Raw genomic sequence first — 25305 nt, forward strand, 5'->3', positions numbered from 1 at the left:
ATCCTGGCCACCGCCCGTTGAACCAGTTGGAATTTCCGAGCCATTTTCAAGGGCAGCCCCACGTAGAGAACATTACAGTAATCCAACCTAGAGGTGACTAAGGCATGTACCACCCCAGCCAAATCAGCCTTTGCGAGGTACGGTCGCAGCTGGCGCACAAGTCTTAGTTATGCAAAAGCCCTCCCAGACACTGCCGACGCCTGAGCCTCAAGCATAAGTGATGAATCCAAGAGGACTCCCAAGCTGCGGACCTGTGACTTCAGGGGGAGTGTAACCCCGTCCAGCACAGGTTGCCACCCTATACCCTGATCCGGTTTACAATTGACCAGGAGGACCTCTGTCTTGTCGGGATTGATCTTCAGCTTGTTCTCCCTCATCCAGATAGCCACAGCGGCCAGGCACTCGTCCAGCACTCGAGGGGCCTCCTTGCAGGTAAAGATGACGTATTTTGGCCACATCATGACAAGACAGGAAAGCTTAGAGAAGACAGTGATGCTGGGGGAAATGGAAGGAAAAAGGAAGAGGGGCCGACCAAGTGCAAGGTGGATGGATGGTATCCTTGAAGTGACTGGCTTGACTTTGAAAGAGCTGGGGGTGGCCACGGCCAACAGGGATCTCTAGGCTGGACTGATCCATGAGGTCATTTGTGATGTATCATGTTCTGTAGTTGAGGGTGGTTGGTGGTTGCAGGTCTAGCAGTTGGTGATGGAAGTCTTAGTTCTAAAGGGTTGAGTAATCTGTAAGAGTTCTCGAGTGAAAGCAATTAAGGGGGGAGGTATGCAAGAGATAGCTGGGTGTTTCTGGATATAAGGAGCTAGATTTGGGACTGATCTTCGGGAGAAAAGTATTATGTTGGTGGTAGATGCTGCTGGTTTTCCCCCAGGTTTCTGGATTTGTGTTGTCCTGAACTGTCTCCTGAAGCTTTGGAATCCTGGAACCTTGAACCTTTGGACTGGCTTTTGACTATGGTATAGACTTTTGATCCCTGGACTTTGTTTATTGAACTCTTGGAGTCTGACCACTGGACTGGACCTTTTGACTACAGAGTTATCTTGAACCTGCAACAGTGTTTGCTGTTTTTGTTTTGTATTCTGTGTCTGAGTGCAATCTTTATGTTTTATATTTTGGACTATTAAAACAGCCAGAAAGTAAGTGCTGTATTAATTAAGTTGTTTTAAACAAACTGGGTTTTTGTTTGGTTCATCTCTGCCTCTGCAAAGGCAGAGCCCTGGCATCGTAACATCATGAAAAGTTGGAAGCGACAGAACAAATAAATAACAACATAAGAGAAACTTGGGGCTCCTTGGTGGCACAGCAGATTAAACTGCTAATCTGTTGAACTTTCTGACCAAAAGGTTGGCGGTTTGAATCCAGGGAGCATAGTGAGTTCCCACTGTTAGCCCCAGCTTCTGCCAACAGAACTGTTAGCAGTTCTAAAACATGCAAATGTGAGTAGATCAATAGGTACCGCTTTTGCAGTAAGGTAACAGCACTTTCTTCAGTCATGCTGGCCACATGACCTTGGAGGTGTCTACAGATAACACCAACTCTTTGGCTTAGAAATGGAGATGAGCACCACCACCCAGAGTCGGATAGAATATTAGGAGACAATGCTTCTGGAACATGGCCATACAGCCCAGAAAACTCACAGCAACGCAGTGATTCTGGCCATGAAAGCGTTCGACAACACATTGATTCGGTTTAAGAATTAATTTATTGTATGCAAAATAAACCTGGCATTTTCAAGTGCAAGTAGCCAACTTTCTCGTACAATAGTCTCACTTATCCAACATAAACAGGCCAGTAGAACGTTGAATAAACGAAAATGTTGGATAATATTATCTACTTCTCCACTATCTTCAGACATTTCTCTGAGTCTCTTTTGGAGTGCTGAGAGAGTAGGGCAATCACTTCCTGGGACTGAAGCCTCTTTTATAGCAGAGCTGTTGAAGTTTTTTGATGTGGTATTGAGTGTAGTATTATTTTTTCTGTTGTATATCCTTTGGTTGCAGGGAGGAGGGGGAGTGTCTGAATGGCTCTCCAGGAACTCATCTATTACCTGGAATTTTGAGTCTGAGGGAGTGAGACTAAGCACTGAAGTTAAATTGGTGCTGTTGGGGCATAGCTCGTTTTTTCCAAATAGAGGACATTTTCTGGAGTTCAGGTTCCAGTCCTCCATTATGTCCTTTAATTGCTTGCCCGTTGTTTCTTCAGATAATTTGGCTACTTCTGGCTCATAGTCAGCTCAGCAATCTACAGATCATCATCATCATCATCATCATCATCATCATCATCATCATTTTATTTCTTAATTAGTCGCTCTCTACCAAGGTGCTCCGAGCGACTTACAATTTAAAACAGTTTATCCACAATATAAAACATTAAATATAAAAACATTAAATATAAAAACATTCATATAAAAAAATTCAACATAAAAAATTCAACATAAAAACATTCAGCAGTGACTATGGCAAAATTTGATCCGGTTACTTAAATGCACAGCCAAACAGCCAAGTCTTGAGCGCCTTTGCAAAAGGTCGCAACTCCGACATTGCTCTAATATATGAAGGCAATGAGTTCCACAGAATTGGAGCATTGATCGAAAAAGCTCTATGCCTTGTAGTTTCCAAATGTGCCTCCCTAGGACCCGGTATGTAGAAGAGATTTTCCTGGGTGGATCGAGGTGACCACTGATGGGGAAAAGGAATGAGGCGGTCCCTAAGATATAAAGGTCCTTGGCCATTTTGAGCTCTCAATGTCAGGATCAGTATCTTGTAAGAGATCTGTTGTTCTATTGGTAGTCAATGCAGTTGTTGCAGAATCGGTGTAATATGAGATCTTATAGATGATCCTGCTAGCAGCCTGGCTGCCACATTTTGGACCATCCGAATCTTCTGGGTCGTTGACTTCGGAAGGCCAGCATATAAGGCATTGCAATAGTCCAACCTCGTGGTGACTGTTGCGTGGATTACTGTTGTCAATGCTTCTACCGAAAGGTAGGATGCCAATTTCCTTGCCTGGCGAAGATGAAAAAAGCCCTGCTTACTTATGGCAGTGATCTGGGCCTCCATCGTCAGCTATGAGTCCAACACAACCCCAAGGCTTTTAACAGTGGCAGACGGAACCAGAGCTTCCCCATCGAAATCAGGCAGAGACTGGGTTAATTCTGGTGGCTGGCCGGCCAGAGTATCTCAGTTTTTGCAGGATTGACTTTTAGTCTGCTTGCTCGTAGCCAACTCATCACTGCTTCCAAACACAGCTTAAAGTTCTCAGGAATCGCAGTTGTTCCAGGTTCGAGACGCAAGAGTAGCTGGGTATCATCTGCATACTGGTAGCACTCTATGCCAAAGCTCCGCACCAGTCCAGCAAGTGGTCAGATGTAGATGTTAAATAACAGGGGCGAGAGGATAGCACCCTGGGGAACTCCACAGCAAAGGTAGGAGCTTTCAGAGCTTTGGCCTGGCCACTCCACCCTCTGTGTCCAGTCCCGGAGGAATGAATTGAACCAAGCTTTTTCACTTTTAGAACAATGTACTCCTCTGTTCTGGGATTTACCGTTTTTCAACCACACTTGGCACACTGAACTCCCATGAGCAACAGATAATACTGGAAGGGTTTGGTGGGCATTGACCTTTCGTTTCGGAATTGTAGTACACCTACATCCAGAGAACACTGTGGACTCCAGCAATGATGGATCTGGACCACACTTGGCACGAATATGAAAACAGATAGACTTTGGGGAAAATACACCTTAACATTTGGGAGTTGTAGTCCCAGGGATTCAGTGTTCACCTACAATCAAAGAGCATTCTGAACCCCACAAACGACAGAATGGGGGCAAACTTCCCACACAGAACCCTCATGACCAACAGAAAAAACTTTACCCCATCCACTACAACTCCCTTCACCAGGGCAAGATAACGCAATCACAGTCCTCCTGACAAAGAGCCATCCTCCCATACATATGGATAGATGCATCTATCTATATATAAATGCTCTGTGCATAAGGAGTACCTTAAAAACAAAAGAACCAATGAACAAATTCACTCCAAATTTGGCAACAAAAGGTCTCACAACATAAGGAGTGACCATCACTCAAAAAATTATGATTTTGTAATTTGGGAGTTGTAGGTGTTGGGATTTATAGTTCACCCACAATGAAAGCGCATTCTGAACTCCATCAACGATGGAATCGAACCAAATTTGGCACACAGAACTCAAGAAAACGTAATCAAAGTCCTCCTGACAAAGACCAACCAGCCATAGATAGATAGAGATAGATAGATATGATTCACACACACAGAGATATAGTATCGTAGATTTATTTATTTACTTTGCTTGTATACCGCAGTTTCTCAGCCCGTAGGCGACTCAACGCGGTTCACAACAAGAGCAAAAAGTCAATCCAACACATACAATATTTAAAAACCATTAACAGCATAATATACAAATAATGACACATCAATAACAACACATTAGCGTCTCGTAACTAGAATCGTGATCCAAATCGTCATCCATAATACCGTTTCCTATATTCATCATATTCATTGCATTGTTTATCCGAACGCCTGTTCAAACAGCCAGGTTTTTAGTTTTCTTCGAAACACCATTAACGAAGGGGCTGATCTAATGTCCATGGGAAGGGTGTTCCACAGCCGAGGGGCCACCACAGAGAAGGCCCAGTCCCTCATCCCCGCCAGCCGTGCTTGCGATGCAGGCGGGATCGAGAGCAGGGCCTCCCCAGAAGATCTTAGAGTCCTGGTGGGTTCATAGGCAGAGATACGATGTGAAAGATAGATGTGAAAGATCTCGCGCGAATAGGCGACAGAATGAAGGGGGGGGAGTCTACGCGCCTGCGCAGTCGCCCCAACTGACTGGTCTCTCGCTCACTACCTCCCTCCCGTCTGGCGCTATATATCGCAAGAGTTTACAGTGTATCTATCCTTCCTCGTCCTCTCCTCCTCGTAATCTCGTGCGAAGAGGTGACAGAATGGAGGGAGTCGGGAATCGTGCGTCAGTCTGTGCAGTCAGGTGAAAGACAGATGTGAAAGGGACCCCTAAAGAAGGACAATAATATGTTGCATGTTCCAGAGTAGGCAAACCAGACAATCTCCACATCAACACTGACAAAGAAACAAGAAGAAATACTGTTTACCCACAAGCAGAAAGACATTACATATATTAGAAATCAAAAGAACCAATGACTCATTACTTTATTTTCCAGATCACCAAACTGGGCCACAGCAATGCGTGGCAGGGTCAGCTAGTTTTCTACAAAAATGGCCATTACTTCTGTAACCACATGCTCTGCTTGGCGAATGATTGCCGCTCTGCATCCTTTTCAGCTGAATCGCTAATAAACCTCGGTGGCACTTCTTTCAACTTGGTGAGACCTTTTACTGGGAAAAATCAGGGATTGGGTGCTTCTCTGTCTCGCCAGGGAAAAAGAACTCTTTGATGAGTCTAATTGGTTTCTGCCTCCTGGCAAAGACCCCTAATTCCTGCTTTGATTCTATGATTCTATGAAGGGGCCTGAGGCTGTTAGGAATGGTGGGAGTTGGAGTTCAACACTCCTGGAAGGCTCAAGTTGGACCATGCCCTGTGCAGACACTAAAACTCAAAGGGCCACCAGTGCGCATGCGCCTGCTCCTTCCTCCTCGAACTTGGTGGAAGCGCCTCACTCCGCGCTGGGCTGCAGTCCATGCCTGGGCGACAGAGTCTCGCGTTATTTAGCGAACATAGGGATTCTCCCCGATTCTGTCACCTCTTCACGCGAGATTACGCGGAGGGGAAGGCGACGGAGTATATACACTGTGTGTGTCTCGCGATACTTAGAGCCAACGGGAGCGAGAGTGTGAGCGGGTGACCAGGGTTGACCCGGCTTTTAGAGCGACTGCGCAGGCGCGGGCTGGCGGACTCCCCTATTATGTCACCCCGTCGCGCGAGATTACGCGGAGGGGCGTATACATACTGTGAATATACTCTCGCGGTACCGAGCGAGTGAGCCTGACTGCGCAGACGCACGATTCCCTACTCCCTCCATTCTGTCACCTCTTCGCGCGAGATCACGAGGAGGAGAGGACGGGGAAGGATAGACTGTTTTAACTCTCGCGATATATAGCGCCAGACGGGAGGGCGGTAGTGAGCGAGAGACCAGTCGGTTGGGGCGACTGCGCAGGCGCGTAGACCCCCCCTCATTCTGTCGCCTATTCGCGCGAGATTACGAGGAGGACAGGACGAGAAAGGATAGACACTGTGTATACTCTCGCGATACTTAGAGCCAGACGGGAGGTAGTGAGCGGGGAGGGCAGGGAGTATAGACGCTGTGGGTATACTCTCGCGAGACTTAGCGCCAGACGGGAAGTAGGCGTGTAGACTCCCCACTTCATTCTGTCACCTATTCGCGCGAGATTACGGGAGGGAGAGACCAGAGCTAACCCGTCTGTTGCGGCTACTGCGCAGGCGCGTATTCAGACTGCCCCACTCATTCTGTCACCTATTCGCGCGAGATTACGGGGAGGAGAGGACGAGGAAGGATAGATACTGTGTATACTCTCGCGATATTTACCGCCAGACGGGAGGGAGGTAGTGAGCGAGAGACCAGTCAGTTCGGGCGATTACGCAGGCGCGTAGACTCCCCCCCCCTTTCATTCTGTTGCCTATTCGCGCGAGCGGAGGGCAGAGAGTATAGATGCTGTGGGTATACTCTCGCGAGACTTAGCGCCAAACGAGAAGGAGGCGCGTAGACTCCCTCCTTCATTCTGTCACCTATTCGCGCGAGATTACGCGGAAGGGACGGCAGGGAGTATGAACACTGTGGGTATACTATCGCGATACTTAGCGCCAAACGGGAGGGCGTGAGAGATCAGAGCTAACCCATCTGTTGCGGCGACTGCGCAGGCGCGTAGTCAGACTGCCCCACTCATTCTGTCACCTATTCGCGCGAGATTACGGGGAGGAGAGAACGAAGAAGGATAGACACTGTGTATACTCTCGCGATTCTTAGAGCCAGACGGGAGGGAGATAGCGATAGACTTATCTGTTGGGGCGACTGCGCAGGCGCGTAAACTCCCCCCCTCATTCTGTCGCCTATTCGCGCGAGATTACGGGGAGGAGAGGACGAGGAAAGATAGACACTGTGTATGCTCTCGCGATACTTAGAGCCAGACGGGAGGGAGTTAGCGAGAGACTAGTCTGTTGGGGCGACTGCGCACGCGCGTAGACTCCCCCCTCATCCTGTCACCCATTCGCGCGAGATTACGCGGAGGAATATAGACACTGTGGGTATACTCTCGCGAGATTTAGCGCCAGGCGGGAGCGGGAGGGAGTGAGCGACCAGGGTTGACCCGGCTGTTGCGGCGACTGCGCAGGCGCGCGCTGTCCGGCCCCGCCCACCGCCGCTCGCCCGCCATTACGGCCTTCTCCTCCGCCGCCGCCGCCTCACGTGAGGGCGCCAGGCCTTTCATGTGGACACAGCGGCGCTCCGCCTCCTCCTCCTCCTCTTCCTCCTGCTTCCTCGCCGCCGCCCGCCAGCCTCTCTCCGCCCTCCTTCCAGGCCTCGGCCGCGTTTTCCCGCCGCGCTCCCTGGGCCTCCGCGGGCCACGGCGACCACCACGACGCCCAGCCGCGCCGAGGAGGAGGCCAAGAGGAAGGAGCCGCCGCTTCCTCCGCCGCAGCCGCCGCCGCCTCCCGCGCCCCGTCCCGCGCTGCGCCGCCGCCACCTGAGGGACGCCGAGGCCGGGCCCAAGAAGGGCGGCGGGGCGGCCATCACGACGGCGGCGGCAGGGGGGCGGCTAGGCCGCGGGGGCGGAGGGGGCGGCGGCGGGCCCCCTTCCTCCTCCTTCTCCGCCGCCGCCGCTTCCTCCGCCTCCACCGCCGCCGAAGAGGACGACGACGACATGGAGGAGCTCGTGGTCGAGGTGCGCGGCTCCAACGGGGCCTTCTACAAGGTACGCCGCCCCCCCTCCCTTCCTTCCTTCCTTCAAAAAGTCCTTACCGGGAAGCATTAACAAGAAGGCGGGATTGTAGGTTTGTCGGGCTATATGGCCATGTTCTAGAAGCATTCTCTCCTGACGTTTCGCCTCCACCTAGAACAGTGGTTCTCAACCTGGGGGTCGGGACCCCCAGAGGGGTCTCCAAAGACCATGAGAAAACATAGTATTTTCTGAGGGTTCTGTGTGGGAGGTTTGTCCCAATTCTATCGTTGGTGATGTTCAGAATGCTCTTTGGTTTAAGTGGTCCACGCTCCTGTTACATCCTGAATAGACTACTGCAACGCACTCTACGTGAGATTGCCCTTGAAGACTGTTCAGAAACTTCAACTGGTCCAGCGAGCGGCAGCCAGATTGCTCACCGGAGCGACATACAGGGAGCACACCACCCCCCTGCTGTTTCAGCTCCACTGGCTGCCGGTTCAGTTCCGAGCACAATTCAAGGTGCTGGTTTTCCCCTACAAAACCCTGTATGGTTCCGGTCCAGTGTATCTGTCTGAACGTATCTCCCTCTACGTCCCACCCCGGAATTTGAGATCATCTGGGGAAGCTCTGCTCTTGACCCCACCGCTATCCCAAGTGAGGCTGGTGGGGACGAGGAGCAGGGCCTTCTTAGTGGTGGCCCCCCACCTGTGGAACTCACTCCCGGGGGAAATTAGGGCATCAACATCCCTCCTCTCCTTCAGGAGGAAGGTAAAGACGTGGTTATAGGACCAGGCCTTTGGGCAATCTGACAACTAGATAAGGACAACCAGACGAATAGGACTGACAGGACTGACAATTGTGGAATTGGAAATTGAACTATGAGGTAGCGAACACTGACCGTCAATGAGGAGAAATTGGTTTGTATTGGTTTAAAGGTTATAATGCAAGAATTGTTGTTTAATTGTTAATTGATGTTATTTGTTTTATTGCTGTTATGTGATGTGGGCATCGAATTGTGCCTTGCTTTTGTAAGCCGCCCTGAGTCCCCTTCGGGGTGAGAAGGGCGGGGTAGAAGCAACCGAAATAAATAAATAATAAATAAATTATAAATCCCTGCAACTACAACTCCCAAATGTCAAGGCTTACTTTTCCCAAACTCCACTAGTGTTCACATATGGGCATATTGAGCATCTGTGCCAAATTTGGTCCAGATCCATCATTGTTTGTGTTCTTTGGATGTAGGTGAAATACAACTCCCAAACTCAAGGTCTATACCCACCAAATCTTTCCAGTATTGTCTGTTGGTCATGGGAGTTCTGTGTGCCAAGTACAATTCAATCATTGGTGGAGTTCAGAATGCTCTTTGATGGTAGGTGAACTATAAATCCCAGCAACTACAACTCTCAAATGACAAAATCAATCAATCCCCCCTAAACCCACCAGTATTCTAATGTGGCCGTATCAGGTATTTGTGCCAAATTTGGTCCAGAGAATGAAAATACATCCTGCATATCAGATATTTACGTTATGATTCATAACAGTAGCAACATTACACTTACGAAGTAGCAACTAAAATAATTTTATGGTTGGGGGTCACCACAACATGAGGAACTGTATTAAGGGGTCGCGGCATTAGGAAGGTTGAGAAACACTGATCTAGAAGCATTATCTCCTGATGTTTCACCTGCATCTATGGCAAGCATCCTCAGAGGTTGTGAGGTGTGTTGGAAACTACCCTACTGGGGTTTATATACGTGTAGAACAGTGCTCACGGTGGGAGAAAGAGCTCTTGTCTGTTTGATGCTGTTTGTTGGATGCTGCAATTGATCACCTTGATTTTTTTTATTTTCTATATTTATATATTTATTTACAATATTTGTTTACGATATTTGTATACCGCTTTTCTCACCCCGAAGGGGACTCAAAGCAGTTTCCACATAGGTAATGGCAAACATTCGATGCCAGCACAAACTATTACAATTATACAATTACACTTAGACATAAATCAAATTAAAATACATCCATAAACAGTAGAGCAATCATTAAAGCAGTAAAAAAATATATATAATGACCCTCTCAGCCCGCAGGTGACTTTATTCCAGATATATAAACTGCACTTTCTAGTTTCCGACAGATCTCACAACCTCTCAGGATTCCTTCCATAGATGCAGGGAAAACATCAGGAGAGAATGCTTCTAGAACATGGCCATATAGCCCGAAAAATCTATAACAACCCAGTGATTCCAGCCATAAAAGCCTTCAACAATACAAGAAATGGGGGATTTGTAAACTGGGAAACAGATGATGATGATGAATTCTCAGGCCCCTTCCACACCGCTATATAAAATCCAAATTGAAGCGAATTATATCGCAGCGTGGACTCGGTGCCCACTCAGAATTTCAAGGCAGAAAATCCCACAATACCTGCTTTGAACCGAGTCCACACTGCCATATTTTCCAGTTTAAAGCAGAAAATATGGGTTTATCTGAAGGACCCACAGATAGTCCACTTCAAATTCAGATGTAGTGGGATTTTTTTGCTTTGATATTCTGGGAAGGGCCCTCAGGTAATCCACTTCAAAGCAAATGTTGTGGGAAATGGAAGAAAGTGTTAGCAAGAAGCAGGAAAGACATAAAAGTATATCACAATATTTTTATTATCACTGAGATTATATAACAAGCTTGTTATTACTGTTACAGCTTCTCGGAAATAGCAGAAAGTGGTCGCAAGAAGGAGTTAAAGCTTAAGAGTATAACAAGATTATTATTGTTGTTATAGCTTCTCAGAAATGGCAGAAAGTGGGTTGTTGTAGGATGCTTGCCATAGATGCAGGCGAAACGTCAGGAGAGAATGCCTCTAGAACATGACCATATAGCCCGAAAAAACCTATAACAACCCAGTGATTCCGGCCATGAAAGCCTTCGACAATACATGGCAGAACGTGTTAGCAAAAAGCAGGAAAGGCTTAATTTTTTTCTTTGATTTTAAATAATGTATTGCATATGTATATTGTAAACCGCTCCGAGCCTTCGGGGAGTGGTGGTATATAAAGTTGATCAATAAATTAAATAAATAAATAAAAAGTGCACCACAATCTCAGAGTCTTGTTATTGTATTTATTTATACCCTGCTTTTTCTCTCCACAAGGAGACTCAGATTATTATTACTATTACTATTATTACTATTACTGTTGTTATAACTTCTCATAAATGGCAGCAAGCAGTAGCAAGAAGGGAGGAAGTTTTTAAACTGCATAACAGATGATGGTGATGATGACTTCTCAGGCCCCTTCCACACCGCTGTATAAAATCCCCATTTAACCAGATTATATCGCAGCGTGGACTCAGTGCCCTTCCATATATCCATACAAATCAGAATTTCAGGGCAGAAAATCGCACAATACCTGCATTGAACCAAGTCCATGCTGCCATATTTTCCAGTTTAAAGCAGAAAATGTGGGTTTATTTGAAGGGCCCCCAGATAATCCACTTCAAATTCAGATATTTTTGCCTTGATATTCTGGGTTATATGGCTGTGTGGAAGGGCCCTCAGGTAATCTTCAAAACAGATGTTGTGGGAAATGAAAGAAAGTGTTAGCAAGAAGCAGGAAAGGCTTAAGAGTATATCACAAGATTGTCATTGAGATTATATAGCAAGCATATTATTACTGTTATTGCTTTTCAGAAATTGCAGAAAGTGGTCACAAGAAGAAGTTAAGGCTTAAGAGTATATAACAAAATTATTATTGCTGTTGTAATAGCTTCTCAGAAATGGCAGAAAGTGTTAGCAAGAAGCAGGAAAAACCTTAAAAGTACACCACAAGATTATTCCTATTACTACTATTGTTGTGAATTATTATTATTATTCAAGCTTGCAAACTTTGTTTTGTTTGTTTGTTTGAAAATGCAATACAACTGGTTGGTTTGCTCCTGACACAATAAATAAATGATTATTATTATTATTATTATCCATATTTATATACCGCCTTTCTCAGCCCGAAGGTGACTCAGGGCGGTTTACAAATGGCACAATTCAATGCCTACAATAACAAAGAACAATTAAAACATTTGAATGGCAGAAGCATTAGCAAGAATCAAGACAGTCTCAGTCTATTATTGTTATGTTCTTACTAGAAGCGCTAGCAAGAAACAGGAAATGCTTAAGAATATATCACAAGATTATTATTATTGATACTGTTATGGCTCCTCACAAATAGCCAAAAGTGTTAGCAAAATAGCAAGAAAGGCTTAAGATTATTGTTATTATTATAGCTTCTCATAAATGGCAGAAACCTTCAGCAAGAAGCAGGAAAGGCTTAAGGGTACATCACAAGTTTATTCCTACTACTACTATTCTTGTGAATGGCAGAAGCATTAGCAAGAATGAAGACAGTCTCAGAGTCTATTGTTATTATGTTTGTTTATACCCTGCTTTTTCTCTCCACAATGAGACACATATTATTATTATTATTATTATTATTACTATTGTTATAGCTTCTCATACATGGTAGAAAGATTAGCAAGAAGGAAGGAAGTTTTTAAACTGGGTAACAGATTATGGAGATGGCTTCCCAGGCCACTTCCACACAGCTGTATAAAATCCCCATTTAACTGGATTATATTGTATTGTGGAGTCCCGCAGGGTTCAGTACTGTCCCCTTGTTTAACATATACATGAAGCCGTTGGGAGAGATCATCCGGAGTTTCGGGGTTCGGTGTCATCTGTAAGCAGATGATGTCCAACTTTGTTACTCCTTTCCACCTGCTACTAAGGAGGCTATTCAAGTCCTGAACCAGTGCTTGGCCGCTGTAACGGACTGGATGAGGGCCAACAGATTTAAACTAAATCCAGACAAGACAGAGGTCCTCCTGGTCAGTCAAAAGGCCGAACAGGGCATAGCGTTACAGCCTGTGCTCGACAGGGTTACACTCCCCCTGAAGGTGCAGGTTCGCAGTTTGGGAGTGATCCTGGACTCATCGCTGAGCCTGGAACCCCAGGTCTCGGCGGTGGTCAGGGGAACTTTTGCACAATTAAAACTTGTGTGCCAGCTGCGCCCATACCTTGGGAAGTCTGACTTGGCCACGGTGGTCCACACTCTGGTCCCGTATAGACTACTGCAACGCTCTCTACGTGGGGTTGCATCTGAAGACTGCCCGGAAGCTGCAGTTAGTCCAACGGGCGGCAGCCAGATTACTAACAGGAGTGGGGTACAGGGAGCATACTACTCCTCTGTTGCACCAGCTCCACTGGCTGCCAATTAGCTTCCGAGCACAATTCAAGTGCTGGTGTTGACCTATAAAACCCTAAACGACTCCGGCCCAGCTTACCTGTCTGAACGGATTCTCCCCTACGAACCATCAAGGTTGTTAAGATCTTCTGGAGGGGCCCTGCTCTCTGTCCCACCACCCTCGTGATCATGTCTGGTGGGGACGAGGGACAGGGCCTTCTCGGTGGTGGCCCCTCGGCTCTGGAACTCTCTCCCATTGGAGATTAGAACTGCCCCTTCCCTTCTGACCTTTAGAAAGTTGGTGAAAACCTGACTCTGGAATCTGGCATTGATGAGTGAGTCAATAAAGTTTGACCACACGGACGGACGGGGATGAATGATTTTATTCGGACTTGGCCTTATGAAATTATATGATTGTATTTTAATGTGTTTTATATCAGTGTATTATTGGATGTGTTGTTTTAAACTATTGTGTATGAATTCCTCTATTGTAAACCGGCCCGAGTCCCTTGTTCTAAATAAATAAATAAATAAATATATGGCAGCGTGGACTCAGATAACTAAGGGCCCTTCCACACAGCCATGTAACCCAGAATATTAAGGCAGAAAATCCCACAATATCTGCTTTGAAACGAGCCCACACTGCCATATATTCCAGTTTAAAGCAGAAAATGTAGGGTTTTTTTCTGCCTTGATATTCTGAGTTATATGGCTGTGTGGAAGGACCCTCAGATAGTCCACTTCAAAGCAGATATTGTGGGATATTTTTGCCTCGATATTCTGGGTTATATGGCAGGTGGAAGTGCCCTCAGATAACCCAGTTCAAAGCAGATATTGCGGGATTTTCTGCCTTAATATACTGGCTTCTATGGCTATGTGGAAAGACTCTCAAATATGGCAGAAAGCGCTAGCAAGAAGGAGGAAAGGCTTAAGAGTGTATCACAAGATTATTACTATTACTATTGTTACAAATGGCAGAAGCGCTAGCAAGAAACAGTAGGAACTGAAGAGTACATCACAAGATTATTGTTATTGATATTGTCATTATGACTCCTCACAAATAGCCAAAAGAGTTAGAAAAAAGCAAGAAAGGCTCAATAGTATTTCAAAAGGTAATTATTGTTGTTATAGGTTCTCATAAATGGTAGAAAGGGTGAGCAAGAAGCAGGAAAGGCTTTAGATTATATCATCTATTACTATTGTTATAGCTTCTCATAAAGTGTTAATGAGAAGCACGAAAGGCTTTAGATTACATCAAAAGATTATTACTATTGTTATGAATGGCAGAAGAGTTAGCAAGAAGCACAAAAGGCTTAAGAGTATATCAAAGAATCAAAGAGTTGGAAGAGACGTCATGGGCCATCCAGTCCAACCCCCTGCCAAGAAGCAGGAATATTGCATTCAAATCACCCCTGATAGACGGCCATCCAACCTCTGTTTAAAAGCTTCCAAAGAAGGAGCCTCCACCACACTCCGGGGCAGAGAGTTCCGCTGCTGAACGGCTCTCACAGTCAGGAAGTTCTTCCTCATGTTCAGATGGAATCTCCTTTCTTGTAGTTTGAAGCCATTGGTCTCCAAGGAAGCAGAAAACAAGCTTGCTCTCTCCCTGTGGCTTCCTCTCACATATTTATACATGGCTATCATATCTCCTCTCAGCCTTCTCTTCTTCAGGCTAAACATGCCCAGCTCCTTAAGCCGCTCCTCATAGGGCTTGTTCTCCAGACCCTTGATCATTTTAGTCGCCCTTCTCTGGACACATTCCAGCTTGTCAATATCTCTCTTCAATTGTGGTGCCCAGAATTGGACACAATATTCCAGGTGTGGTCTCACCAAAGCAGAATAGAGGGGTAGCATTACCTCCCTAGATCTAGACACTATGCTCCTATTGATGCAGGCCAAAATCCCATTGGCTTTCTTGCCGCCACATCACATTGGCTCATGTTTAACTTGTTGTCCACGAGGACTCCCAAGATCTTTTTCACACGTACTGCTCTCGAGCGAGGCATCCCCCATTTTGTATCTTTGCATTTCGTTTTTCCTGCCAAAGTGGAGTATCTTGCATTTGTCACTGTTGAACTTCATTTTGTTAGTTTTGACTCATCTCTCTAATATGTCGAGATAGTTTTGAATTCTGCTCCTGTCCTCTGGAGTATTAGCTGTCCTCCCAATTTGTTGTCATCTGCAAACTTGATGATCATGCCTTCTAGCCCTTCATCTAAGTCATTAATAAAGATGTTGAACAGGATTAATAATAATCACAAGATTATTAGCATTGCTTCTCAAAATTGGCAGAAAGCACTAGCAAAGGAGGAAAGGCTTAAGAATATACAAGATTATTATTATTACTACTGCTATTGTTATAGCTTCTCATAAATGGTAAAAAGTGTTAGCAAGAAGCAGGAAAGGCTTAAGAGTATATCACAACATTATTATTTTTATTACTACTGCTATAGCTTTCCAGAAATGGCAGAAAGTACTAGCAAGAAGGAGGGAAGACTTAACAGTATATAACAAGATTATTATTGTTACTACTATTGTTATGACTTCTCATCAATGGCATTAACTGTCAGCAAGAAGCAGAAAGGGCTTATTATATCACAAGATTGTTGCTATTATTATGAATGGCAGAATCGTTAGCAAGAAGCAGGAAAGGCTTAAGAGGATATAACAATATTATCATTATTATTATTGTTATGGCAAAAAGTGTTAGCAAGAAACAGGAAAGGTGTACAAGATTGTTCTTACTTCTATTGTTACAGTTTCTCAGAAATGGCAGAGAGCATTATCAAGAAGCATGAAAGGTTTAAGAGTATATAATAAAATTATTATTACTACTATTCTGGTTTCTTAGAAATGGCAGAAAGTGTTAGCAAAGAAGGAGGAAAGGCTTACAAGTATACAAAAAGATTATTATTACTATTGTGGCTTCTCATAAATGGCAGAAAGTGTTAGCAAGAAGCAGGAAAGGCGTACAAGATTATTATTATTACTGCTATCGTTACAGCTTATCAAAAATAGAAGAAAGTGTTAGCAAGAAGCAGGAAAAGCCTAAGAATATATCACAAGATTGTTGTTGTTGTTATTATTATTATTATTATTATTATTATTGAGGTTATATAACAAGTTTATTATTACTGTTATATCTTCCTAAAAATGGCAGAAAATGCTAGCAAGAGGCAGTTAAGGCTTAAGAGTATATAGCATGATGATGACGATTATTTATTTATTTATTTATTTATTATTTACTTTATTTCTATACTGCTTTTCTCAGCCCTTAGGCAACTCAAAGCAAAATATCACAAAACAGTATAATGCAATTAAAATAGGTTATAACATCAACAATTAACAACAGTAATCATAACGCCTCAACAATGAAATCAGAATCCACTCTCATTATCCATTGTTCCGTATTCCTCTGTTCAATTTCACTGTTTAGTCAAACACTTGCTCGAATAGCCAGGTCTTCACCTTCCTCCGAAACGCCAACAGCGAGGGGGCCGATCTGATGTCTGCAGGTAGGGCATTCCACAGCCGAGGGACCACCACTGAGAAGGCCCTGTCTCTCGTCCCATGCAGGCGGGACCGAGAGCAGGGCCTCCCCAGATGATCTTAGTGTCCTGGTCGGTTCATAGGAGGAGATGCGTTCGGAGAGGTAAGTAGGGCCAGAACCGTTTAGGGCTTTATAGGCTAACGCTAGCACTTTGACTTGTGCCCGGTAGCAAATATTGTTTTTATAGCTTCTCAGAAATGGCAGAAAATGTTAGCAAGAAGCAGGAAAGGCTTAAGCGTACATCGCAAGATTATTATTATTGGGTTGTTGCAGGTTTTTTTCAGGCTATATGGCCATGTTCTAGAGGCATTTCTCCTCTAGAACATGGCCATATAGCCCAAAAAAAACCTGCAACAACCCAGTGATTCCGGCCATGAACGCCTTCGACATTATTATTATTAGTGTTATAGCTCTTCACAAATAGCCAAAAGCATTAGCAAGAATGAGGAAAGGCTTAAAAGTATGTAACAAGACTAATATTACTATTATTACAGCTTCTCATAAATGGCAGAAAGTGTTAACAGGAATGAGGAAAGTCTTAATATATAACCAGATTATTATTACTACTACTACTGTTATGAATGGCAGAAGCATTAGCAGGAATGAAGGAAGTCTCAGAGGATATTATTGTTGTTTTTATTTATATCCCACTTGTTTTCTCCACAAGGAGACTCAGATTATTACCATTATTATTGTTGTTATCATTGATATTGTTAAGTTTGTTGTTGTTATGGCACCTTACAAATAGCCAAAAACATTAGCAAGAATGAGGAAAGGCTTACGAGTATATCACAAGATTATTACTATTACAACTATTGTTGCAGCTTTTCATAAATGGCAGAAGGTGTTAGTAAGAAACAGGAAAGGCTTAAGAGTATATCACAAGATCATTACTATTATTATATATGGCTGAAGCAATAGGAAAAATCAGGAAAAGCTTAAGAGTCTATCACAAGATTATTATTATTACTGTTGTTATGAATGGCAGAATTGTTATCAAGCAAAAAAGGCTCAAGAGTATATCATAAGATCGTTATTATTGTTGTTATGGCTCCTCACAAATAGCCAAAAGCATTAGCAGAAAAGCAGGAAAGGCTTAAGAGTACATCACAAGATTATTGTTGTTGTTGTTATAGCTTCCAATAAATGGTAGAAACTTTTAGCAAGAAGCAGGAAAGGCTTCACAAGTTTATTCCTACTACTACTATTCTTGTGAATGGCAGAAGCATTAGCAAGAATGAAGACAGTCTTAGAGTCTATTGGTATTGTTATTATGTTTTTTTATACCAGCGTTTCTCAACCTGGGGGTCGGGACCACTGGGGGGGTCACAAGGGGGTGTCAGAGGAGTCGCCAAAGACCATCAGAAAACACAATATTTTCTGTTGGTCATGGGGATTCCGTGTGGGAAATTTGGCCCAATTCTATCGTTAGTGGGGTTCAGAATGCTTTCTGACAGTAAGTGAACTATGAATCCCAGCAACCTCAACTCCAAAATGTCAAGGTACACCACAAGTCTCAGAGTCTATTTTTATTGTTATTATATTTGTTTATACCCTGCTTTTTCTCTCCATAAGGAGACTCAGATTATTACTATTGTTATTATTACTACTATTATAATAACTTTTCATGAAAGGCATAAGAGTATATCACAAGATGATTACTATTATTGCTATTGTTATGAATGGCAGAAGCATTAGCAAGAATCAGGAAAAGCTGAAGAGTACATCAGACGATTATTCCTATTACTACTATTGTTGTGAATGGCAGAAGCATTAGTGAGAATGAAAACAGTCTCAGAGTATATTTTATTGTTATTATGTTTATTTATAGCCTGCTTTTTCTCTCCACAAGGAGACTCAGATTGTTACCTTTATTATTGTTGTTGTTGTTGTAGAAAGTGTTAGCAAGAAGCAGGAAAGTTAAGAGTATATAACAAGGTTGTTGTTATCATTGTTGATATTGTTATGGCTCCCCACAAATAGACAAAAGCATTGGCAAGAACGAGGAAAGTCTTAACAGTACATAACAAGATTATTATTGTTGTTGTTGCTATTGTTCTTATGGCTTCTCATAAACGTCTGAAAGCAAAAAGCAGGAAGGTCTTAAGAATACATAACAAGATTATTACTATTCCTACTTTTATTATGAGTGGCAGAAGCATTTACAAGAATGAAGAAAGTATTTTATTATTATGTTTGTTTATATTCCACTTTTACCATTATTGTTTGTTACTGTTATTACTGATATTATTATGGTTGCTCACAAATAGCTGAAAGTGTTAGCAAGAATGAAGAATGGCTTAAGAGTATATAACAAGATTATTATTATTATTATTATAGTTATAGCTCCTCACAAATAGCCAAAAACATTAGCAAAAATGAGGAAAGGCTTAAGAGAATATAGCAAGATTATTATTATTATTATAGCTTCTCAGAAATGGCAGAAAGCGCTAGCAAAGAAGGAAGAAGGGTTTATGGCTTTATCACAAGATTATAACCATTATTACTCAATAATGTATGAAGAAAGTCTCAAAGTATATTATTATGCTTATTTATACCCTGCTTTTTCTCTCTTCAAAGAGATCAGATTATTACCATTATTCTTATTATTATTGCTCCTTAGAAATAGCCAAAAGCATTAGCAAGAATGTGGAAAGTCTTAAGATTATGTGACAAGATTTTAATTATTGTTCCTATTGTATAGCATCTCATAAATGACAGAAACTGATAGCAAGAAACAGGAAAGCCTTAAGAGTACATAACAAGATTATTTATTTATTTACAATATTTCTATCCCTCCTTTCTTGAACCCGAAGGTGACTAAAGGTGGCTTACAACCAGACAGCCATTTGATGCCTTAACAGTATACACTTAAAACCACATTTAAAACAGATTTTAAAAGTACATACTAGAAGACCTTTAAAAACATACAAACCAATCTATAAAACCAATATATTATTGTCGTTATAACTTCTCAGAAGTGGCAGAAAGTGCTAGCAAGAAGCAGGAAAGGCTTAAGAGTATGTACCAAGATTATTATTGTTGTTGCTGTTGTTAAAGCTTCTCATAAATGACAGAAAGCTCTAGCAAGAAGGAGGAAATGCTTACGCATATATAACAAGATTATTACTATTAGAGTTTCTCATAAATGGCAGGAACATTAGCAAAGAAGAGTAAAATCTTAGAGTATATTATTATTATACTGCCCCCCTACCTGTCCAGGGACGGCCTAGCTATGGTGATCCAGGCCACGGTCATCTCAAGACTGGACTACTGTAACGCCCTCCACATTGGCCTTCCTCTGTCGGTGATCCGGAAGCTCAAGTTGGTACAAAATGCAGCTGCTCGGCTTCTTGCGGGAATTCCGATGAGATGCCACATAACACCAATCTTACTACAGCTGCATTGGTTACCAATTGAGCACCGGATCACTTTCAAAGTGATGGTACTTACCTTTAAGGCCTTACATGGTCTGGGGCCTATGTACCTGAGGGACCGCCTCACCCCCTACCAACCCCAGAGATCCCTCTGTTCTGAGGACCAAGATCTGTTGGAAATTCCCAGTGTCAAGACCTTGTATCTAACTGCAAGAGCCTTCACAGCAGTGGCACCATCACTCTGGACTACTCTGCCACCTGAAGTCCGTGCCTTGCAGGACTTACCAGCTTTCCGCAGGGCGTGTAAGACATACCTCAGGAGAGAATGCCTCTAGACCATGGCCATACAGCCCGAAAAAACCTACAACCACCAAATAAATAAATAATACCCCTCTTTTTCTCTCCACAAGCAGACTCAGATTATTACCATTATTATTATTATTATTATTATTATTATTATTATTGATATTGATATTGTTATGTCTTCTCACAAATAACCAGAAGCGTTGGCAAGCATGAGGAAAGTCTTAAGCATATATAACAAGATTATTATAATTATCATCATCATTATTACTGATATTGCTATGACTTCTCATAAATAGCCAAAATCATTAGAAAGAATAAGGAAAGTCTTATGATTATACAACAAGGTTGTTGTTGTTGTTATAATAGCTTCTTTACAAATAACAGAAGCATTATCAAGAATGTGGAAAGCCTCAGTAAATTATTATATTATTTTATCTCCAAAAAGGGACTTAGATTATTACCATTATTTTATTATTATTTATATTGTTTTGGCTTCTCACAAATAGCCAAAAGTGTTAGCAACAATGAGGAAACGCATGCACAGAACCACATATATACACAAACACATATACACAAATATATACACACACACACAAAAGGGGGAAGGGAGGAAAAGAAGGAGGGAAGGAGAGATGGAAGGAAAGAAATGTAGAGAAGGCAGGAAAGAGAGAAGGAAATAATAAAGTGAAAGAAGGAAGGAAGGACAGAAGGAGCGAAAGAGAGAAAGAAGGAAGGAAAGAGAGAAGCAAGAATGGAACCAAGAATGGAAGCAGAGGCTGGATGGCCATCTGTCAGGGGTGATTTGAATGCAATATTCCTGCTTCTTCGCAGGGGGTTGGACTGGATGGCCCATGAGGTCTCTTCCAACTCTTTGATTCTATGATTCTATGAACCAAAGATTAGGAAGGAAAGAGGGAGAGGAAAAAGGAGAGAAAGAGGGAGGGGAAGGTTGGCTACAGCAACGCACAGCTAGTTGAATATAAATTTTCTGAAAAACAGTAGTCATGTTTCTGGTTCAGCAGGCACCATTGTGAAGATAGCAACACATGTGTCTAGCCCAGTGTTTTTCAAACTGTGCTCCTCCAGGTGTTTTGAAGTGTAGCTCCCAGAAATCCCAGCCAGCTTACCAGTTAAGAATTGTGGAAGCTGAAGTCCAAAACATCTGGAGGGGCACTATTTGAGAAACTCTGGTCTAGCCATTGGATTTACTGTAGCCATACTAGATTGGAATGGCAGTGGAACTCTGCCCTGGAGTGTGGTGGAGGCTCCTTCTTTGGAAGCTTTTAAACAGAGGCTGGATGGCCATCTGTCAGGGGTGCTTTGAATGCAATATTCCTGCTTTTTGGCAGAATGCGGTTGGACTGGATGGCCCATGAGGTCTCTTCCAATTCTATGATTCTATGATATAAGAACTACAGGATCTCTTTGATTTTAACTGGAACTCCAGAATCCACTTGCAGACCAAATGCAAATGACATACGTGTGAAATTAAATAATTCTAAGCCCCCAAAATTATTTTGAGAAGAAAGCAGAACGTTTTCTACACATGAAATAACTCCACCTCTGGTTGTCTCAGAATTGCTTCACTTCTGCAGTATCATTTGAGGGTGCAGAACTTGGGAGAAGAATCACAATGTTACTTCTGTTCCTAATCAGAAACTCATGTCAAACTGCTAACACAAATCATCCCCACCTCTCTATAAAGATCCAGATGTTGGCGCTTCCCTCTTAAAGTTTGTTTTTTCTATGAAGGAGAGCATATGGAGGCATCCATTAAAACTGATATACCGTATTTTCTGGCGTATAAGACTACTTTTTAACCCAAGAAAATCTTATCAACAGTCAGGGGTCGTCTTATACCCCGGGAGTAGACTTATATGCTGGGAGTAGTCTTATACGGCGGGGGTCGTCTTATAGAGCAGGTGCTGAAACTTCCAATCTGGATTGGAGAATCTATGGTTGCCGCATATGTTTGGGGGGAGCTCAAAAATGGTAGCGGCCGCGTCCGTGCCGTATGCAGCGACTGTATGAAAGCATTAAGGGCGATGCTGTACAAGTATGGTAGAAGAAAATGCATTCATCAGGATTCGTGAACTTAATGCGGTCCCCATGGTGAGGTGAAGGGGCGCCTCACTGGGAAGGTGTAAGTCAGTGGTTCTCAACCTGGGGTCCCCAGATGTTTTTGGCCTTCAACTCCCAGAAATCCTTACAGCTGCTAAAAACTGGCTGGGATTTCTGGGAGTTGTAGGCCAAAAACATGTGGGGACCCCAGGTTGAGAACCACTGGTGTAAGTGAAGGGCGGAGCAAGTTGCAGGTGTCCGAGGCGCCCGGAGTATGGAAAAAAGAGATAGAGTGGCTCTGGGCCCAGAAAAACACACCTCTTTTACCTGTCTGGCCCGCCCTTGTATCCTATTACCATACCTCCTCCTCTGCCTCTCAGATCTCGCTCCTGAAGACAGTGAAGCAGTGCAGGTGCGCAGGTGCGAGATCTGAGAGGTAGAGAAGGAGGTACAGAATGGCTTAGATACTGATCAGTGGCTCGTCCTTGATCAGTGTGTGGGGGATAGCCCTGATTGGGACTTCACAACATTTACACTTACACAATCATGCAGGTGTACCATCCCCAACCACAGACCAGGTGCAAGAGGAACACATACAGGAGAATGCTAGGCTCTTGGACGAATCTCAATGGATTGTCCTTGACGAATGGACTGGGGATGTCGAGGAGGAGGACAACACTTTACACCTACACAATTCACACCAACAGGATCACTTTCTGGGGACCTGCACACTACACTGCGCAAAAAGGGCCCTGCTAATCCTGAAAGTAAACAGGTCTTGGTAGTAGGTGACTCCCTCCTTAGAGGAACGGAAGCCGTCATTTCCAGACCGGGTGGGATGGCTCGAGAAATATGCTGCCTACCGGGGGCAAAAATACATCATATCACTCAGAGGCTCACCAGGCTCCTCAAGCCCCATCACCGTCCTCCCCTCATGTTGATTCATGTAGGAACCATTGATACTGCTAGGCATACTTTTCAAAAGATCACAAATGATTTTCGAGCCCTAGGAACAAAGCTAAAGCAATCTAATGTACAGGTGATCTTTTCATCCCTCCTCCCAGTCATAAGACACGGTCCTACAAGAGCCAGAAAAATACTACTGGTCAATAACTGGCTTAGAAAATAGTGTCAGGAGGAACGCTTTGGCTTCCTTGACCATGGCCTGCTTTTCCAGGAGGATGGCCTACTGGCAAGGGATGGGGTGCATCTCACACAAGTAGGAAAACACCTTTTTGCTTACAGACTCGCAAACCTCATTAGGCACACTTTAAACTAGGCCCACTGGGGGAGGGGGACAACAGCCTTGTGAACACTACTTTACCCACAATGTCAGGGAACCGCCAAAAGGCTAAACGGAGGGCTGCACAAACACAAAAAGGACCAAGTACCGAAAGCACAATAATCCCAATTAAACAGCTCAGGGGAAGATCTCAGGGGCTCACATGTCTTTACACTAATGCACAGAGCATGGGAAATAAACATGACGAACTCCAACTTTTAGCACAACACTACAAATATGATATCATAGGCATCACTGAAACCTGGTGGGATGACTCCTATCGCTGGAATGTGGACATCGAGGGCTATAACCACTTCCACAGAAACCGAACAAAGGGGAGAGGAGGCAGAGTAGCCTTATATGTCAAAAACCCTTATGCTGCAGAAGAGATGCAAGACAGCAATCCGGGAAACCAGCTTGAAAGCATCTGGATAAGAATTAAGGGAACTGGGACTCAAAAAGATCTCGTTGTAGGTGTCTACTACAGACCTCCAAGCCAGGAGGAAGAACTTGATGAAGTCTTCTGCCAACAATTGACCAAACAGGCACAGAGAAGAGATGTAGTAGTCATGGACGATTTCAACTATCCCGATATTTGCTGGAAAACAAACTCGGCCAAGAGTACAAAGTCCAAAAATTCCTCGCTTGCCTTGCAGACAATTTCATGGTCCAGAAGGTAGAAGAGGCAACAAAGGGATTGGCTACTCTTGATCTCATCTTAACAAATGCGGAGGACCTGATTGATGCGGTTGAAGTAGTAGGATCCTTAGGGGCAAGTGACCATGTGCTCCTGCAATTTGAGATACAAAGGAAGGCCGAAACTAAGACAAGTCAAACCCGCATTTTGGACTTTAGAAGAGCTGATTTCCAAAAAACGAAGGAAACACTGAACAGCATTCCGTGGACACAGATACTAAAAGACAAGGGAGTTACGGATGGATGGGAGTTTCTCAAGAGTGAAATACTCAAGGCGCAGTTGCAAACTGTGCCAACGAAAAGAAAAAATAGGACAAGTGCAAAGAAGCCAGAATGGATGTCGAAAGAACTTCTTACTGTGCTGAGACACAAAAGAGAGATGCACAAGAAGTGGAAAAAGGGAGAAATCACCAAAGAAGAATTCAAACAAATAGCCAACACCTGTAGGCAAAAGGTCCGCAAGGCTAAAGCACAAAACGAACTCAGGCTTGCCAGGGACATTAAAAACAATAAAAAGGGATTCTTTTCTTATGTCAGTAGAAAAAGGAAAAACAAGGAGGCGATAGGGCCTCTTCAGGGAGAAGATGGGGCAGTGCTGACAGGGGATAGGGAAAAGGCAGAATTACTTAATACCTTCTTTGCCTCGGTCTTCTCACAAAACGAAAGTCATCTTCAACCTCAGCAAGACGGAGTGGATGAGGGATTTGAGGACATCCAACTCCAAATTGGGAAACAAGTCGTACAGGAATATCTGGCCGCTCTAAATGAGTTCAAGTCCCCAGGGCCAGATCAACTACACTGAAGAGTATTGAAGGAACTAGCGGAAGTCATTTCGGAACCATTGGCATCCATCTTTGAGAGTTCTTGGAGAACAGGAGAAGTTCCATCA

The 25305-nt window shown here is 43.7% G+C and overlaps 1 protein-coding gene across 7 annotated transcripts in view; it reads left to right on the forward strand.

Moving 5' to 3' along the window:
• The first annotated feature begins 6841 nt into the window (after positions 1 to 6841).
• Positions 6842 to 25305, forward strand: part of FMR1 (fragile X messenger ribonucleoprotein 1) — an 87240-nt gene continuing 68776 nt past the window's right edge. The window contains exon 1 of one of the 7 annotated variants that reach the window (XM_060756449.2): positions 6842 to 7949. In XM_060756449.2, the coding sequence (XP_060612432.2) occupies positions 7899 to 7949 (51 nt within the window). In that variant the 5' untranslated portion in view covers positions 6842 to 7898. The remainder of the gene's footprint in view (positions 7950 to 25305) is intronic. The other 6 variants (XM_060756453.2, XM_060756448.2, XM_060756452.2 and 3 more) reach the window with 6 other exon arrangements.

The sequence above is a fragment of the Anolis sagrei genome, chromosome 10 (assembly GCF_037176765.1).
Source record: "Anolis sagrei isolate rAnoSag1 chromosome 10, rAnoSag1.mat, whole genome shotgun sequence".
Lineage (NCBI taxonomy): Eukaryota > Metazoa > Chordata > Lepidosauria > Squamata > Dactyloidae > Anolis > Anolis sagrei.